At 54.5% G+C, this 19109-nt stretch overlaps 1 protein-coding gene across 4 annotated transcripts in view; it reads right to left on the bottom strand.

Moving 5' to 3' along the window:
- Positions 1–19109, bottom strand: part of SIPA1L3 (signal induced proliferation associated 1 like 3) — a 232331-nt gene that overhangs the window by 83752 nt on the left and 129470 nt on the right. For all 4 annotated transcript variants that reach the window (XM_078063034.1, XM_078063032.1, XM_078063033.1 and 1 more), the window contains exons 2-5: positions 15343–17175; positions 11419–11549; positions 3303–3491; positions 2252–2426 (exon numbers count right to left, since the gene is read on the bottom strand). In XM_078063034.1, the coding sequence (XP_077919160.1) occupies positions 2252–2426; positions 3303–3491; positions 11419–11549; positions 15343–16867 (2020 nt within the window). In that variant the 5' untranslated portion in view covers positions 16868–17175. The remainder of the gene's footprint in view (positions 1–2251; positions 2427–3302; positions 3492–11418; positions 11550–15342; positions 17176–19109) is intronic.

The raw sequence follows: 19109 nt of genomic DNA, 5'->3' as shown, positions 1-19109 counted from the left end.
CAATCACCTGAAGGAATGAGCAACAGAAGCACAGTCCTAACGCTCACGCTTGCCGCGGGCTTCCCGTGCGCCAGGGCAGCTCGGGGAGGCTGGGCAGGCCCGGGGTCCGGCACGGAGTGAGGGCTCGGTATGTTAGCTTCACCACTGTGCTCCCGAGGTAAGCGCAACTACGAGCCTCACTCGACAGATGAGGAAGCTGAGGCACAGGGAGGCCAGGCTGCCGGTCCAGGATCCCTAAACCAGCGATGGCACAACGATCTTATTCCTCCCACTGCCTCCTTGAACGGACGACAGCCGCAGGCCCCTGCGAACGCTTCTGTCATCTCGCCAAACTCGGTCTCCTCACCTAGGCCTCCCTCTTCCCGATGAGGAAGCTGAGGCTCAGCAAGGCGAGGGGAAGAGCCAGTGATCGGGCCCGGGCCCCACCACAGGGCTTTCCGACTCCACCTGAGCAACGAACCCAGCAATGCGCCCCTCCAAGGACCAGGGGCAGTCAGTCCTTTCCCCAGGGAGCCAGGACGTGACTTCACGACATCGCTCTTCCATCCCCCCAAACCGCCACATCGCTCTTCCATCCCCCCGAACCGCCACATCGCTCTTCCATCCCCCCGAACCGCCACATCGCTCTTCCATCCCCCCCGAACCGCCACATCGCTCTTCCATCCCCCCCCAACCGCCACATCGCTCTTCCATCCCCCCCCAACCGCCACATCGCTCTTCCATCCCCCCCCAACCGCCACATCGCTCTTCCATCCCCCCGAACCGCCACATCGCTCTTCCATCCCCCCCGAACCGCCACATCGCTCTTCCATCCCCCCCCAACCGCCACATCGCTCTTCCATCCCCCCCCAACCGCCACATCGCTCTTCCATCCCCCCGAACCGCCACATCGCTCTTCCATCCCCCCGAACCGCCACATCGCTCTTCCATCTCCCCCGAACCGCCACATCGCTCTTCCATCCCCCCGAACCGCCACATCGCTCTTCCATCCCCCCGAACCGCCACATCGCTCTTCCATCCCCCCGAACCGCCACATCGCTCTTCCATCCCCCCCGAACCGCCACATCGCTCTTCCATCCCCCCCCAACCGCCACATCGCTCTTCCATCCCCCCCCAACCGCCACATCGCTCTTCCATCCCCCCGAACCGCCACATCGCTCTTCCATCCCCCCGAACCGCCACATCGCTCTTCCATCCCCCCCGAACCGCCACATCGCTCTTCCATCCCCCCGAACCGCCACATCGCTCTTCCATCCCCCCGAACCGCCACATCGCTCTTCCATCCCCCCGAACCGCCACATCGCTCTTCCATCCCCCCGAACCGCCACATCGCTCTTCCATCCCCCCCGAACCGCCACATCGCTCTTCCATCCCCCCCGAACCGCCACATCGCTCTTCCATCCCCCCCGAACCGCCACATCGCTCTTCCATCCCCCTGCACACTGCCACGAAACACTTCCATCCTATTCGTCACACGTACGCGTCTTATGTTCATATAAGCAGGTGTCTGTACAGAAGTGCTAGAACGAACGTGTTGTATCACGCACCCGCCTCAGGAAGCAGACCGCCACCGATACTCCACAATCCTTACCGTTTTCTATTATATCCACCCTCTCCCTGAAGGCAAGCACTACCCTGAACGTGGTCGTGTCCATCACCGCCTTGCTTTTCTTTAAGAGTTCTACTGCGCAAGAACGACCCCCCAGACGATACACTGTCCAGTGTGCTTTATAAATAACTGCTGTGTAAAAGGCATCACTCGCTACCTGCTCTGTGAGCCCGCTGTCCCCGCTCACCATCAAGCACGCGGCCCTCGTCCAGGCTAACGCCTGCGGCTCCTGTCATCGCTGTCACTGTCACACGGCACCGTGCTGCACGAAACACCACGATTCTGCCCGTGTGCGCTGGGCGCCGTGTAGGCGCCAGCGGTTACGAACCCTCAGGACATCTCCCAGCGCAGTGTGTGTGCGCGCGCGCGCGTGTGTGTTCGAGTTCTCAGAGGACGCGTCTGGGAGTGCGACTGCTGACTCCCAGAGGAGGTGCACCTGCAAACTACTAGAATATGCCCTACTGTTTTCCAAAGTGGTTGCACTATCCGCGTCCCCGTCAGCGGAGGCTGAGAGCTCCCACTGTCCTGCATCCTTACCCCGCTACCACCAGGCCCTGTGACTTCTGCCCCCGGGGTGGGGGTGCGGTGGTGGCCCCCCCGCAATCTACCCGGCTCCCCCCACGAGGCCGCCGTGCCACTTACTCTTGACATCCAGCTGGGCGGCATACTTGGTGAAGCCCTTCAGGCAAACCTTCTCCCCGATCAGGGCGAGGAACTCCTCGAAGGCGGGGCCGGCCTCCTCGTTGTTGTACATCTCCTCCTCCGAGCTCTGGCCGGCCTTGCAGTAGAGGATGCCCACTTTGTGCTTCCGGCACAGCTGCAGAGGCGAGAGCAGCTCTGTGAGGCGGGCCCGGCGGGGACGTCAGAGGGAACGGAACAAAGGGGCTTTCTCAGGCGTGGCACCCAGGGAGCTGCCGGGGTCCCACGGCCATCCAGCACCACAGCCAGAGAGGAAGGAGAGAGGCGCAGGGGGCACGTCCCCATTGTCCCTCTCCCTCCTTCCCATTTCAGAGAGTCACAACGAAGTGTCCGTGCAGCGGGCTCCTGTTCTCTCTACAGAGGGCCACGCCACTCTCTCAAGAGTAAGAGATCGTGGCCTTGGCTGGCTCCCATAGCAGGTTAACTGGAACTGGCTAAGATTCTGCAACAGGAAATTCTCGAGGGCTCGGGGCTCAGCACAGTCAACACTGTTTTTAGGGGGTGGGCCTCCAATCGCCATGTTTGTTCTGTGTCTCGCTCATTCCCCTGGTCACAGGGGACTGGACTCTGGACAGACACTTGACCTAAGTGTGGGCCAGTCAGAGGCTCTCCTGCGACTGACAGTCAGCCAGCTGGGGTCTCCAGGTAGCTGTCATTCTCGAAGTCACTCTGGGAGCTGTGGGAGGGTGGAGAAGCAGAGGGAGCCTATGTGCAGAGAGGGGGAGGGAATGCCAACACGAACACGTACGCGTGCACATGCACGCACACACACACACACACCCCAGTGGCTGTCTCATCCTCATTTTTCTCCTGAGAACCCGTCACATCCCTGCTCTTGGCACCCTTGGTATTTGACGAGAGATCCCTCCTTTTACTGAAACTAGCTTAGGTGGGTTTCTATTCTGAAAAAAAGAAAAAAAAAAAAACAAAGACCAAGACAGAAAGAGGTACCAGGATGGATTGCGGTGGCCCCCCACGCTGGCCCCCAGCTCACCCCTTGCTCGTCGAGCTTCAGCAGCTGCTCGGTCACCTTGGGAGTGTTGAGAGCCAGCCGCAGGCAGTGGATGTTGAGCTCGGGGATGACATACTCCAGGGCGTCCCTCAGGGGTAGGCCCCGCCCTGTCCCGTGCTTCGTGGCGGTGGGGGTGGCGTCCTCCAGGATAGAGCCCCGCAGGGTGATGAGCTGTTTCAGGGAGAGAAGGGCAGGTTAGGAGGCTCTTGGGACCTAGGAAGGGAACAGAGTCCTGTTCTCAGAGCAACGTGTGCGATGGTCCGAAGCTTGGGCCCCAGGGCCAGCCCCGGGTTTGGACCAGGACTTGAACTTGCTGCCTCTTCCCTGTGTGATCATGAGCAAGCGCCTTCAAATCTCTGGGCCTCAGGGCGCCTGGGTGGCTCAGTCGTTAACCATCTGCCTTCGGCTCAGGTTATGATCCCAGGGTCCTGGGATCGAGTCCCACATCGGACTCCCTGCTCAGAGGGAAGCCTGCTTCTCCCTCTCCCACTCCCCCTGTTTGTGTCCCCTCTCTCGCTGTCTCTCTCTCTCTGTTGAAAAATAAATAAAATCTTTAAAAAAAAAAAAAAAAAATCTCTGGGCCTCAGCTTCTCTTTCATGAAATGAGTACAGTGACGGCATCACAGCCCCGAAAGGTGCCGGGAGGACTAAGCTGATGAGAGCACACCTTCGTCCATTCAACAAATACCAACTGAGTGCCCCCGAAGTACAGCCCTGTTCTGGGTGCAGTGAATGAAACAAAGACCCCCGCCCCCACCCAACTGGCATTTAAGTGGGGAGACAGATTATGTCAGGTAGTAAAAAGTATAATGAATAAAACAGGCTCCATAAGGCGAGCACTCAATGAACACTCTGCCTTCGTTCCAGTACGTGTAAACGTATTACCATGGTTGGTCTGTGGTGGGGCCCAGGGATGTATGTACGTGTGCATGTATGTATTCAGACTTATACAGCTGTGTATTTACACACATGTGAGCACACTCACGCACACACATAATCTTTTCAATGCCACTCAGGATTCTGATGGGTAGCCAGGACTGAAAACCCGAGTCAGCCAATCACGGCCATCTCATTCCCCTTTCCCAGATGGTGCTTTCCAAGTTTTTCCTATAGCTGGCCACATGACTAGCTCCAGGTAACGAAACGTGAGGGGCATTCAGCTTGGGAAGGACTTCTGGGGACATCTGTTTCCCTTAGTTAAAGGAAAGCCTTTCCACTTGCCCATTTCTTCTTGTTAAGGACATTGGTGTGAGGATAAGATGTTTGGAGCTGTGGCTTATGATCTTATGATCATGAGGAAAGAGACAAAAAAACCACAGAGAAGTTAATCTCTGCAGTTGCCTACCTCCAGACTTCTCATTAGAGAACTAAAGCAACCCTCTACGTGTTCTAGCTATGGTTAGTCAGGTTTTCAGGTTTACAGACAAAGCAGTTTCTGACAGACCTTTATAGCAAAGTCCCATTTGTGAAGGTGCTATATTCCAGGTACAAGAGTAATTATCTATTTCGATGTATAGGTCTGTTCAGGGGAGGTTTTGTTATCTCCATTTTACAGATAAGAAAACTGAAGCTCTGGGGCGCCTGGGTGGCTCAGTTGGTTGAGTGTCCGACTCTTGATTTCGGTTCAGGTCATGATCTCTCTGGGTTGTGGGATCGAGTGCCTCGTTGGGCTCTGCGCTCAGCAGGGAGTCTGCTGGACATTCTCTCCCTCTGTCCCACCCGTGTGCACACATGTGTGTGCTCTCTCTCAACAGATAAACAAATAAAATCTTAAAAAAAAAAAAACAAAAACTGAAGCACTGAGAGGTTAGGTGCCTTCTCTAAGGTCACCAAAATTAAGTGACTGAACCAGGATTCCAATGCAGCCCTGACTTTTCCAAAACTCATGACTTTTTTCTTTGAAGGTTTTTAATTTTTATTTTTTTACCGGGAAGTATAATCCACATACAGAAAAGCACGCAACATATGTAAGCATAGCTGAAGGAATTACCACCGGGTGAACACCTAGGTAATCACCACCAAATCAAAAAGATAAATATTTTCAGCCCCCCAAATCCCTTCTCCTCCTCCCCAAAGGCAACCCTACCCTGACTTCTAACTCCACAATTTATTTCTGCCTGTTTTTGAGCTTCATGCTGTTTGTATTCTTTTGTATCTGGCTTATTTCTCTCAATGCTTTGCATACGAGATTCGACCACGCTGCTGGGAGGAGCTGATGTTTTGCCACAACCGATGTAATCCATTCTACCGCTGAGCACAGAAACTGCTTCCAGTGCTGGGACAACTATGAGCGCTGCTGTTAGGAACACTCACAGAAGCACCTCGTAGTGCACACGAACACATTTTCTTTTGGGTTTATACCCAGGAGAGGAACTGCTGAGTCACCTGGCACGTTAATCTTCAATTTTACCGAAGTTTTCCAAGTGGTTGTACCAATTTACGCCCTGCTCACCCTGAGAACCCCAGCTGCTTCGTGTCCCTGTTGCACCAGCTCTGGCTTCTATCCACAACGTGAGCTGGCCATCAGGTGATGCCGTGGGCAGGGCCAGGCCCTGCAGCTCCAGCGCCCCCCAAGACAGCACAATGGGGGGTCTGCAGCAATACCAGTAAAAACACCCTCCCTGAGGCGATTGTTACAAGCCCCCAGAACACACTTGAGGCTACGGTTTAAAGACTCAGGAGGATCAGTGTTAACTGGAAAAACACGCTGGCCCTAAGTGAACATGCTGACACAGGAGGTGGCAAAAACAACGTGTCATGACGTCGCCTCTAAGCATACAGCCCACCCTTTCCAAAAGGGACCTGGGCAAGAGGCATGCACGGAAGGAATGGAATGATGATCTCGTGTTTGGGAGTTCCTAGTTCTGGCCCCAGTAATTAATAAGCAAGTACTCTCTTACCATGATCTTGAAACAGATCATGAAAAGCAATGAAGACGGGTGCTTTGCCCTGCGGGTCTGGGAGGCCCTGGGACAGTGGGTTTCAAAGAATGCACCAACAGGATCAGGGCTTTTGTATCCTGCTGACACTGGCCCACAGCGCCCTCTGCTGGGCCCAAGGGGAAGCATGGTCCTCCACCTCATTCCTTCTCCCACACTAGAGACAGGTGGCCCCTCTACATTCTGCCTCTGAAGACTTAACCAAAAGCCACGACCTGAAAAGCTCCCAGCCTTTCCTTGTCTGCTGGGGATAATAAGTAGGGCACTGGCAGGATGCAATGAGTGGCCAGCCATCTCTAACCTCCACCTGGTCCTGTCCACTGTCATCACCTACCTGGCCTATGATAATAGCCCTCCTCCTGGTCTCCCTGCTCCCGCCCCGCTGCCCCCCCCCCCCCCCCCCCCCCGGCCAGGTCCATCTTCCCCACAGCAGCTTGAGTCAGACCACACCTCTCCTCTGCATAGAATGGGCTAGTGGCTTCCCATCTCTCTCCAAATAAAATCTATACACCCTGCTCAGGCTGAAAGGCCCTGCGTGATCTCACCCTCAATGACCCTGTCATCATCTTACGGAGGATAACCAGTCAAGTGAGCCATAAGAAGACCTCAAGGCCATGTAAGCCGGGAGGTTTTGATTTGCACAGGTTGTTCAATTTTGGCTCCTGACTCAGATGCATCCCCTTCTCTGTTGGGCAGCGGGTGCACCCGTCAGGAACGTTTCCTGGGAAGTCACTGAGGTGTCTGTCTGCCTGGGTTCAAATCCTGACTGTACCCTTTCCCTGGCTGTGTGACCCTGGGCAAGATGCTTAACTTCTCTGTGCCTGTTTCCTCATCTATAAAATGGGGATAATAGCACCTACCTCCCAGGCTTGTAAAGATTCAGTAAGATAGTCCACGTGCAGTGCTCAGCATTGTATACAGTGAGTGCTCAATACATAAGAGACATTATTATGGATACACACGTGTCAAATGTGTTTGTACAAAGGCATATGCATAGTTAATAATTTAAATTTAACCTTTAACAGGAAGATACAGTTGGTTTTTCTCCCCATTTAACAATACTCTTTGGAGAATATTTCTATAAACACACACAATCAGAGCTACCTCCTGAACACAAACGAGGTCCTAGTCAATACACTGTTGCTCCTTGCTTTTTTCACTTAATAGGAGACTCTCCCTTTTCTACTTCGTACACTTATATACTTAAATTCTTAATGAGTGACTATTTTTTTTTAAATTAAAAAGAAAGGACAAATTCAAACCTCTAACCCTAACAAAACCGAAGCCTGTCAAAAACTCATGTTTGCTGGGCTAAGGGGAACCTGTTGGGTCAAGAGGATAGACCGCCCCTGGCTGGCTGGGGTTCCCTGTGAACTGGGAGGGAGAGGCCAGCAAGGGGCTCGGGACGGGGCAGCCCCGGCCTGGGGCTCGTCCTGTCCAGGCTGGGGGGTGGGGGGGTGCTGATGTTCAGGCGTGAGGTGCCAAAGCCCAGCTCCCAGTCTGTTCCTGCCCTGGTGGGAAGCTCAGTGCTGCCAATGCCCACAACCCATCTGCCGGGAGATGGGGACCCACTTGACTGCTTGGCGGCCGGGGGTGGCCATCTGGGGCAGGCCGGCCTGCTGGCTTGGAAAACAGCCTGAGCCCTTCACTCTGGACCCCACACCTTGGTTTACGGGAGCCTGAGATCTGTGCATGTAGACAGGAGGACAGAACTCTGCCCGTGAGCTCAACCCTCGCTCCCCGGCACGGCCCACCTCGTGGGGGAGAATGACAGCCAGGGCACTCACTGCCCTGCAGCCTTGTGTGCCGATGCAAGAGAACCTTCGGCCGCTCCCGGAGATGGGGAGCAACCAGCACAAAGCCTATTTACAGATGAAAAAACCGAGAAGTCCAGAGGCAAAGCCATCTGTCCAAGGTCACGTGGCCAGTGAGTGGCAGAGCTGGACCAAAACCAGGGCTGTCTGTTCCCAGAGCCAGAATTCAAACTCAACCCAACAGGCAGGGTGCCGAGCGGTTAAGAGCATGGGCTCGGGGCTCGGGCCCCGGGCAGCCTGGGTCCACGTCCTGGCTCTGCCACTGGGGACCCTGACAAATGATTATCTCCCTGGGCCTCCATCTCCCACCCTGACCTGCACAATGGGAACAACGGGACTCACATCATCAGACTGTTGAGAGGATCTGGAGGCTCCACGCACACGCAACACTTAGGACAGTGTCTGGCTGTGAGTTAGCGGTTATTGCTGCTGGATGCGTGACTGTCCGCCCTGCCGCCACCACAGGAAGGGCTCGAGCAAGAGGCGAGGCAAACCTTGCTGGCCGCTGCCCTCCCTTCAACCCCAGACGAGGAGGTCCTCAGGCCCGAGTGCCCAGTAGGGCAGCTCCACAAGGAGTCGGGCTCAAGGCTGAGGCTGTGGGGGCAGAAAAAGGCCTGCCTGGAATGTGACATGGGGACAGCAGACGGAGACCCCCTGCCAACTAACTTCACTGGGCTCCCCCCGAGTGCCAGGCCTGGCGCTGCCTGTGTGTGTAACCTCAGGGCCCACACCACGGTCCTGTGAGACTGGGATTCCCAAGGGGGCAACGGAGGCTCTGAGGGGAGAAGCCAGGGGCCCACGTTCACAGCGGGTGGGCGGCCAAACTAGGACTCCATACCAGGTCTCCAATGTGCCAGACACGGTCCTGCCTCAAGACCTTTGCTCTGGCTGTTCCCTCGGCCCGGAATGCTCTTGTTCCAGATGTCCACATGGCTCCTTCTCTCAACTCCTTCAGGTCATTACTCAAATGTTCTCTTCCCAGTGAGACCTCCCTTGACCATTCTGCCAAAAAAAATTGAACCACCCCTCATACTTATCTCTTCCTTGCTTTACTTTCTACCTTGTCATCGCTTACCACACTGTATGATTTACTAAAGTATGTGTGTATTGCCTGCCTCCCCCACGAGGGTGTAGTCCCACAAACACCTCTGCTGCCTCATTCACTCCTGTGCTCCCAGTGCCCAGCGCAGGGCTGGCAGATAGCAGGGCCGAGTGAACGAATCCCAGACCTGCGGCCCTGAGCCTCAAGAGCCTCATCCCCACCCCGGGGAGGGCTGGAGGCAAGTTTTGTGGGTGTCGGGGCTCGGAAGTGGATGGAAGCAGGCACAGCACTAAGCCGGTTTCAAACTTACTGAAGAGCAACTACAGCAAAACTATTACTCCCCGACCTAGGATCCCTTCACCCAGGTCTCAGGAGCCCCGGTACGTGCGACGCAGGCTGGTTTTTTAAAAAATTCATTCTCTGTATTCCACTTTTATTAATAAAAACCACCACCACCACCACAGCGCTAGCACCAAGGTGAGTTCGTAACTCAGCAGTGGGTCTGCCGGGGAGACTGAGCCGAGTCAGCGGGATCCCAGAGGCAGCTGAGCGGGGGCCGGAGAACAGGCGGACTCCGGAGGGTGCTTTGGGCAAGTCCCTTAACCTCTCGGAGCCTGTTTCGTCTTCCAGAAATGGGGCAAACGGTGCCTTCGCCATGGAACTGTCAGGACATTTAAATGCGTGAATATACACGAAGGGTAAAGCTGGTACATGACACAGCGTTAAGGAGATTGGCAACATCAGAGTCATTGTAACAAATATTATTTATTCGTGTTTGATTGTTGTCATCTCACCCAGCAGTTCCCTGGATGTCATGACACAATCTGAAGCAGTGTGAGCTGTCACCTCACCTTCTGCCCTGGTGCTCATCTGGCCATGAAGGTAAGGAGAGTGGGGAGGGGGCTGGGAGGCAAAGTGGCTGGTGACCACCTGTGGTTGGGGGCATGGGGTTTGGGGGCCACCTCCTCTAAATTGCCACAAAGCCTCAGTGCCATCCCATTCCTCCTCAGCGAGAGGGTCGTCGTGAGGGGATGGGGCTAGGGCCCTTGGTACAGCATCTGCCAGTCTGGATGACATCCAGGCTCGGCTGGCCCCACACCCAAAGCCCCTGGCAGCGGCGGCCTGCTGGGTTCCCATGTCTGGGCAAAGGCCAGGAACAAGGGAGATGGGGCAAGGCAGGGCTGAGGGAGACCCATTTTGGGGGGCCTGCCCAGATGACTACCACCCCCTTTCTGGAAAGGTGGTCCTTACTTGGGTCTTTTGGAAGTCTCTATTGTTTTTGCTAGCCCAGCTGCCCTCTTTTGGCAGAAGAACTCCCCAGCTGCCTCCTCCAGGTGGGTCTGATGGAACTGTCAATCACAGTGTCCTGCCCTGCCCCCAGACCCAGTGGAGCACATGTGATCCAAGCAGAGCCAATCCGAGTCCTCCCCACAGATTTGGCAGCAAATATCTCCCCTGTGGAGGAGAACGTATAAAGATGCAGAAGAGCTGAGCCATCAGTCTCATTTTCCCATGACATGGAGAGAGCTTGCTGGTGGCAGAAAAGAGAATGACATTCACAATGCAGAAAAGCAGCAGAGCTTAGAGGAGCAGAGCGGTCAGAGGGCAGAATTCTGGTGACATCATTTGAGTGCCTGGATCCAGCTATGCCTGAAGCTAGTACTACCCCAGATTTGCAGTTATATGAACCAATGAATTCTATTTCTGGCTTAAACCAGTTAGAACTAGATTTCTGCCCATTACAATTCACCCTAATTGAGCAGGGTGCCCCTAGCAGGCCTTGTTCCCTAGCCACAGCTGATATTTAATCTAGGCGAAGACCTACGACCAACCCAGGACAACGGGTTTCTCTACTCAGACTTGAAAGCACCAGGAGTGTTGTGAGGTGAACGGCATCGACAGCAGTGGCTGCTGTGGCTGAGATGCCCCAATTCCTGCCCTACCCGAGGCTTGCTGCCTTAATTCTCTCCATTCTGCAGGACATCTCAAGATCCTGAAAGAATCCCTTACGGCTCTCCCTTTATTTCTTATGCTAACCACAGTGAACCTCTTGCACGTGTAGCAATCTTGGGCTCTCCAAGGTTCCAATCCTGGCCTGGCCCCTTATTCGTTGATCCTATACAAGTCACTGAATTTCTCTTGAGTCTGAGTTTTCTCTTCTGTAAAATGGAGGGACTTCCAGGACTGCCCTCAGGAGGTTACCGGCTTACGTGAGATGTAGCCGGGGAAGCACGTGCCCGCAGAACCCGGCGCAGACTAAGGGCTCACAGAGGTGAGCAGCTAACAACGGTGATGCGACCTACCTCGCGGGTCCGGAAGATGATCCTGTACTGGTACTGTGGCCCATGATCCTTGTGGTCCTCCAACTTCTCCCGCTTGATGCTCACCGCCACCGGCCCCAGCTTCTCGTCCACACCAAAGTAATTGGCATGTTCTGCGAGGGAAGAGCGGGGGAGTTCAGAGTAAGCTCTCTGGAAGGAGGGGTGATGCGCCAGGCCTGGGGCAGGTTCTTGTGTGACCCGTGGGATCCTGCTCACACAAACCTCCTGGTCACGGCCACACTTGACAGACCGACTGCAAGACCGGACTGTGCCACCTCTGCCAAGTCACAGAGCCTCAGTTCCCTCATCTGAGAAATGGGGGGCCCTGACGCTACCCATAACTCATTGAGTGGATGTGAGGATGAAATGAAGCTACACATATTAAATGCTCAGTGCAGTGTCTGGCACTGGGTAAGAACCCAGCCTCGCTATGATTATCCCAGATTTGCAAATGTTCATCGTTAGCTTAGCTGCCGATTGGCCCCATGAAGTGGTGAAGATTCTATTCCAGGGAGCTGCTTGCCGGGCTCAGATCCGGGGTCTGCCACTAGGTTGGATGGGTGGCCCAGGCCAAGGTGCTCCACAGCATTCTCGTGAGTAAAATGGGATCAGTAAGGATGGACCGGCCTCCCGAAACAGTAGTCAAAACTAAATAGGTTAATAAGCGTGAAGCACTTAGCACAGGGCCGGGGACACAGTAAGCACGAAAGAAATGCTATTATCATCCAAGGGCATGATGTTTGTCAGAGAAAAGGGACCATGATTCAAGCCCCTAGGCATCACCTTTATCCAGCCACGTTTCTATAACAGCTAGGACACTTAAACTACTCTTCCCTTACGGTGATGGAACCTTTGAATCACAGAGCAAATCTCCTCTTCTCTTCCCTAAATAACAGCTGTCTCCCCTCTTTCTCTAAACATGTTGCTGTTTTATAATCCTTCCAGGCAAACGTTTTTTTCCTGATGTATAACCCAAGTATTTCCTGCCTGTGGTAGATAACCCACCAGCAGTCGGTCTTAACCCAAGTCCACGAGGTCAACATCTAACCATTGCCAGGAATTTCTTCCCATCCCAGTGCTCTGAATATTTAACTGATGGTTCCTGTTCTCACAAGGTGCTCTTAGTGAATCAAAGGCTTATCTAAGGCCCAAATAATGTGTGTTAATTAACGGCACTGGTCAGACCAGCACCTGCACCGGGTTAAACCATCTCCACAGCTGGTCAGAGAACAGAAGAATTATCTGCTCCACAGATAGCAGCTCATTCCTGAAACAGCTGTACGGGTTGTTTTGTTTTATTTTCCACCAATGCATACCGTAGGCACTCAATAAACAATGACCAATGAGTAATTTATTTATAAGCTTCCAGGGCTCCAAAGAAGTCCATTTTTGAAAGGAAATGGCTTTTTTTGAAGCTCCATAATGAGTACTTATTACCTGCCCGATGAAGAACTGTTTTAACGTACAATCTTATATGATCCTCACCACAGTCTTTCGTGTAGGTATTTCCATGTGTGAGTTGAAAAGAATGTGTGAGTTGAAAAGAACATGTTCTCTGTTGGTTAGGTACAAAATTAATAATTATATATAACATAATATATAATTAATAACCCAATCAAAACCTGATTCTACATTTATATATATAGTAGAATCAGGTTTTGATTGAGTTATTCAAATCCTCTTCAGCCTTATTTTTTTGACTACCAGATCTGTCAATTTCAGAGAGACCGTGTCAGCGTCTCCCACTGATTGTGGATCTGTTCACTTCTCCCTGCAGCCTTGTCAATTTTTAAATACTTATCCCCTAACCCAGGTTGCCAGGTGCATAAAGGTTCACAACTATTCAAGTTTCTTTTCTCCAGATTAGCCACTGCCTGGAACTGCCCCCCCGCCCCGATCCTTTTATTTACAATTTCTGTGTGCTTCTGCTTTGGGGCGTGTGATGCTGCGATAATCATCCCAACATTCCTCACATGAGGATACAGAATCCAATGAGTGAAACGTGTCCCATAGCTAATAAGCTATGACACAGACACCCCAAACCCTGGGCTGTCTGACTCGCAACAATGGAGCTCCAGAGACTGCACGCGCTCTGAATCCCATGGAATGACTTAGTTGACATTTTGTTAGGTTTGACTAGGACACTGGTTTAAAAAAAATTTTTTTAACTCGTTGCTGTGGAGTACTAGCTGCCTACCCATTCTATTCTTCCCTTCCTCCTTTTCAAGAAAAATCCCCTACGAGTAGAGAGGGGGGATTTGTCTAGGGGATTTGTCTAGCTAAAAACCTGTATTTCCCAGCCTGCCTTGTAGATAGAAGTGGTCAATAAGCAGCTGTGGTTGGATGGGGCTTATGAGAAAGCTCTTTAAAAGGGGCTGACAGGAGATCTTTTTGCCCTTACCCTTTCCTCTTTTTCTTTGCCTGGAAACGTGGATGTGACAGCTGGAACTGCAGCAGCCCTCCTGGGCCAGGAGACTACTCTGGGGGCTGGAGGCCATGCGCTAAGGCTGGCATTCCACTGATGCTGAGGAGAAACCACACCAGCCCTGGGTTGCTGACCTCCAGACTTCTTTATATTGGAGAAATAAACGTCTATGTCGTTAAAGCCTGTCACTGGCAGTTATAAGCAATTCCAAATCAATACACTTGTCAGCATTTAAAAATGAGGACAATCCACATTAAAGAAAAAAAAAACGAACTTAATTTCAGGAGAATCTAGAAAAATTGAAAAGGCTGGCAACAATGGGCTTTCCTGCATTTCCTGCATGCCTACAGTGAGGTGGGGCTGAGCAGGGACTGCCCTTTGCTCAGTCGCTGCCTGGCCCCTTAGCTGCCTGGGTTTGTGGCCTCTGCATTAGGCTATGCTGTCTCCTGAGACTGCCCCACCGGCACCAACGAACCTTGTGACATAGGAAGCCCATCTCTCCCTGGTGTTAACACCTTCGCAACATCAACAGCTCCACCTTCAAAGGGGATCCAGAACCTGCTGGCTTCTTCCCCCACGCATAGGCTCCCAACTTAGACTTGTCCATCATCACCTCCTGCCTGAACTAGTACAGCAGCCTCCCCCCTGGTGTCCCTGCTTCCCAATTGCCCCACGTCTGTCCCCCAGAGGAAGGCTGTGAACACCCGAGTCGGATCAGGGCCCTCGACTGCTCAGAACTCTCTCGTGGCTCCATCTCACTCAGGGTGCAGGCAAGAGTCCTCATCACCATGACCCACAAAGTCCCACACGATCTGCCCCCATCACCTCTCTGCCGGGGCTCCTTCCACTCTCCTTCAGTCACTCTGTCCCAGCAACACTGGACTCCTTCCTCCTCCTTAGTGTTTCAGGACTATTGTACTTGCTCTTCCCTGTGCCAGAACACTGTCCCCAATCTCCACACAGCTCTGTCCTTCAGCCCAGTACTCAAATGGCACCTACCTAGGAGGCCCCCCCAGGCCATTCTCTATTGAAAATGCAGCCTCTGACCTGGTCACTATTTCCTTCTCCCCTGCTTTACTTTTCTCCATAGCGCTTGCCACCCTAGGACACCTTATATACTTCACACATTAATCTAATTTTATTGTCTTCCCCCCACTTAAGTGCTAGGAAGACAAGATCTTAGTTTTAAGCTGCTCAATACTGTATCCCCAGGCTCTAGAAAGGGCCTGGTCCATAGCTGAACCCAGCACACAGATGCTAAATAATGCCTATCGTCTCCTGCGGCTCGAGGCTTTGGCGAGTTCATCCCCGTGTGAGGCACCAAGCTAAGCGCTGGATGAGGCTCCGCTCCCTGCATCCTCAGCACGCCCCCCCCCCCACCCCCCCGTGCTGCATCCTCGGGGCCTGGCACACAGGGAAGGCACGCGCAGCGGGAGCCCCGGGGGACAAGCTGCGGCCCGCCAGCCCGCGCGCCCCTTCACCTCTGCCCACGAAGTGGTCCTGGTAGTAGCGGGCGCCCAGGTCCACGTGCTCGATGCTGTACTGCCGCGGGCGGCTCTGCGTCCTCTGCTGCTCCTTGGGCACCTCCAGCACCGAGATGCTGGCGTTGGTGCGGTGGGCGCTGAGCGCGGGCTCGGCGGGGCGGCCCTCACCACCACCGCCGCCGCCGCCGCCGCCCGGGGAGCCCACGGCCGCCCGCGAGAAGCTCACGTTGCGCTCGCACTCGCCGCCGATCTCGTTGCGGAAGTGCGGGCAGCTGAGCAGCAGGTCGTTGCTGTTGTCGTCGCCCAGGTCCTGCTCCAGGTTCTCCTTGCAGTTCAGGTCCTCCGTGCTGGGGAAGGCGGCGTCCAGGCCGCCCAGGCCGTGCGCCCGCGACGCCGAGAGGGCCGCCGTGGCGGAGGCGGCCGAGGCGCCCGTGGTGGTGTTGCGCCGCTGCGCCGTGGCCACCCTGTTGGCGGCCGCCTCGTTGAGGTCGAACAGCATGCTCTGCACGTCGAAGTGGGCGAAGCTCTTCTGGCAGACCCACGGGCGGCCGGCCTCCGGCGGGCTCCGGCCCTCCTCCGCCTCCCCCGGCGCCCGGCCCGCCTCGCCGTCCGCCTTCCCGCTCCTCAGCTTCCGGAAGATGGACGAGTCCGTGGCGTCCCCGCCGCCCAGGCCGCGCGCCGGCTTCTTCCGGGCCTTCTCCTTCTCCTTGGCGGGCTGCAGCCCCAGGACGCTGTCCTTGGCGGGCTGGCCGTTGCGGGGGTCCGCCTTGGCTCCGCCGCCGCCCCCCGGGACGTGGGCGCCGGGGTCGGCGTGGAGCAGCGCGCGGAGGTGCTGGGGGCCCGCGGCCTCGGGCTGCTCGCTGCGGAACTCGTTGAGAATGTCGAAGAAGCTCTGCTCGGGCACGCCCTGCACGTCGATGGAGGACGTGCTCCCGTACTCCCGGAAGAGCGGCAGGGCCCCCGTGTGCCGCGGCCCCCGAGGCTCGCCCGCGTCCTCCACGTCGCACTCGCTGAGGGTGATCTCGCTGCTGCTGCGGTGCCGCAGGGGGAGGAAGGCCCTGCCGGGGGACCGGGGCCACCCGTCCTGGAATTCCACATCTTTGGACCTTCTCCTGGACAGTCGGTGGAAGGCTTTGGGCCCCGAGGAAGCCGCGGCGCTGACGGGGGGCTGTCCGTTCTGCATGCTCCTCATGGAATGGGCCACCTTTGCGGCCTTCGCGCCGTCTGCGTCCTGCGAGGGGCTTGGGTTGTTCTGCTCTCTCAGCGCCTCCCGCTTGGGCGGCCAGTCGGCCACTCTTGCGCGCACCCCCATCTTGGGCACTGCAGGGGTGGTGGGGCTGGGGCGGGTGGTGGCACTGACTGGGCTCTCACCGATGGGCTGGGGCATGCCTCCGTTCTGGACCCAGAATCCCATGGGAGCATAGTCCCCTGTGTGTGGCCCGGGGAGGAGGTCGGCCCCCCTGGCCCCACAACTGGCTGCCAGGTCCACACCATCATTGGAGATGGGCCGATAGGTGGTCATAGTCCAAGGGCACTGGAGTGCTACTGGCCCCCGTGAGCTGTGGAGTGACTTTATGGGGTCCCCTGGCCCTCAGCCATTGTTCAGGGCCACCAGTCCCAGGATGAAGGATGCTGGCCCCTGAAGCCTGACGGGAAGGTTGTGAGCCTGTGGAGTCCAGTTCTCCACCATCGCTGTGGACAACTGAGCCAGGACAACCTCAGGAGGCAGGTGCGGTCCTGGGGTTTCCAGTATGAGTGGCTCAACAGGACAGAGCAGGCAGCAGATGTGGGTGCGGGTCAGCAGGCTGCCGGGCTGTCCTCCCTGCCATGCTGAAAAAGGAGAGAAGGCAAAGGTGAGATGTGATGTTACTATTCCCAGAGAAAGACTTTTTCTGTGTGGCAGCTTTATGCTCATTTAAAAAAACCTGTTTATTATGGAAATTTTCAAACATACTCAAAGCAAAGAAGAGCAGGATGAGCACCCCACCAGCTTCAACAACAGTTAACGATTCCCGATTCATCTACCCACCCACTCCTACACTTTTATTTGACAGAATATTTTAGAATATATCCCAGGTATCAGCTCATTTCACCTGTAAAAACTTAAGCTTATATATCTAGCAGTTAAGGCCGTTCAAAATTAACCGTGATACCTTTATCACATCCATCTAGATTATCAAGAATTCTTTAATATCATGTAATACCCCATATCTGCATTACATTTCCCCCATTGTCTCAAAGGTGTCTTTTAGAGTTGGTTTGTTTAAATCAGGATCCCAAACAAGATCCCTACTCTACTTTGGCAGGTATATTTCGTAAGTCTCTCCTATAATGTCTCCCCCATGCCCATCACCTTTACTGTGACGCTATTCACTTGTGGAAGGAATGAGGTCACTCGTCCCATGTAGTTTTCCACTTTCAGGATCTGGCTGCCTTTTCCCTTGTGGTGTCATTAAACACGTTCCTCTGCCCCCTGTGAGTCCTGCAGGTAGAGGCTGGGCTGCTGTCTATCTGTCCTGCAGTCTGCCTGACCAGCCACCCCACCGAAAAGGAAGTAAAAATGACAGATGAGTCACCATGATTACTGGTAGATTTGGGGGAGGGGATGTCTCTAGAACTCTATGTGATTAATAGATACCATGAGCCAGTAAATCAGCTCCTGTCACTTCTTTGCTGAGATCTCCCCAGTGGCTCCTTACTGCGTTAGAATAAAATCCAAATTCTTCTGCTGGCCCACAAGCCCCACAGGCTCTGGCCCCTGCCAGTCTCCCTGAGGCCTCTCCCCATCCCTGCCTAAGATCCCATCACACTGGCCCTCTTTTCTGTTCTGCTGACATACCAAACCCCACCCAGGATATCTGGATATGCTTCCGTTGGTTCTTCACCAAGCTGGCTCCCTTGCATGATGTCCACTCTTCAATGAAGACTTCCCTATGAAGAGAAGCCCACCAATGACTAATGGTGCTTTCTGAGTAAGGGGAAGGCCGTGTGTGTGTGTGTGGGGGGGCATTTCCTAACTCATGCCCATAGCTACGGAACAAGCTGGCAGAGAGAGAACCAGGGGGCAGCATGAAGCAGATTCATGGAGCAAAATTGAGGCGAGCCTGTACATCTGAGAAAGTAAGAATCAGAAGGGAGGAGTGGGGAGCAAGAGTGCACTCCTCTTCCTAGCTCCCAAGGGAGCATCTTCCTAAAGATGTTGCAGGCAGGCACAGAGGGGAGGGGGCAGAGAAGGGGGGGCAGGGGTAGGCCCCAGGGCCAGGTTGGTTAAGGGAGACAGAAGCAAGGCCAGGTGAGTGGGACAGCAGAGGCTTTCTTTCTTTCTTTCTTCTTTTTTTTTAAGATTTTATTTATTTGAGGGCGAGAAAGCACAAGTGGCAGGGGGAAGGGCAGAGGGAGAAGCAGACTCCCCGCTGAGCAGGGAGTCCAGGACCGTGGGATCATGACCTGAGCCCAAGGCAGGCGCCTAACCGACTGAGCCGCCCCAGCGCCCCAGCGCCCCAGCAGAGGCATTTCTATAGAGGCAGGTGGACCTCAGCTCCGGCGACCAAGCTTTGCGGGGATGTGGATGCCAGGGCATTGGATTTTTAAGTAGAAATCAGAAATCTTGAACTGTATGCAACTTTTCCCAGGTTGAAAAACAAAAACAACAGCAGCAACGACAACCAACTACCATGCGGAGAAGACTTCTACAAGGATTTTCAAGAAACTGCTAACAGTCTGGGAAGGGGAAGTAGGTTTCTTTCCCCCACTCCCAGCCCCCT

This window comes from Halichoerus grypus, chromosome 15 (genome assembly GCF_964656455.1).
Source record: "Halichoerus grypus chromosome 15, mHalGry1.hap1.1, whole genome shotgun sequence".
Lineage (NCBI taxonomy): Eukaryota > Metazoa > Chordata > Mammalia > Carnivora > Phocidae > Halichoerus > Halichoerus grypus.
Note: the sequence above shows the minus strand (reverse complement) of the source record. Positions and strands in the feature narration are given on the sequence as shown.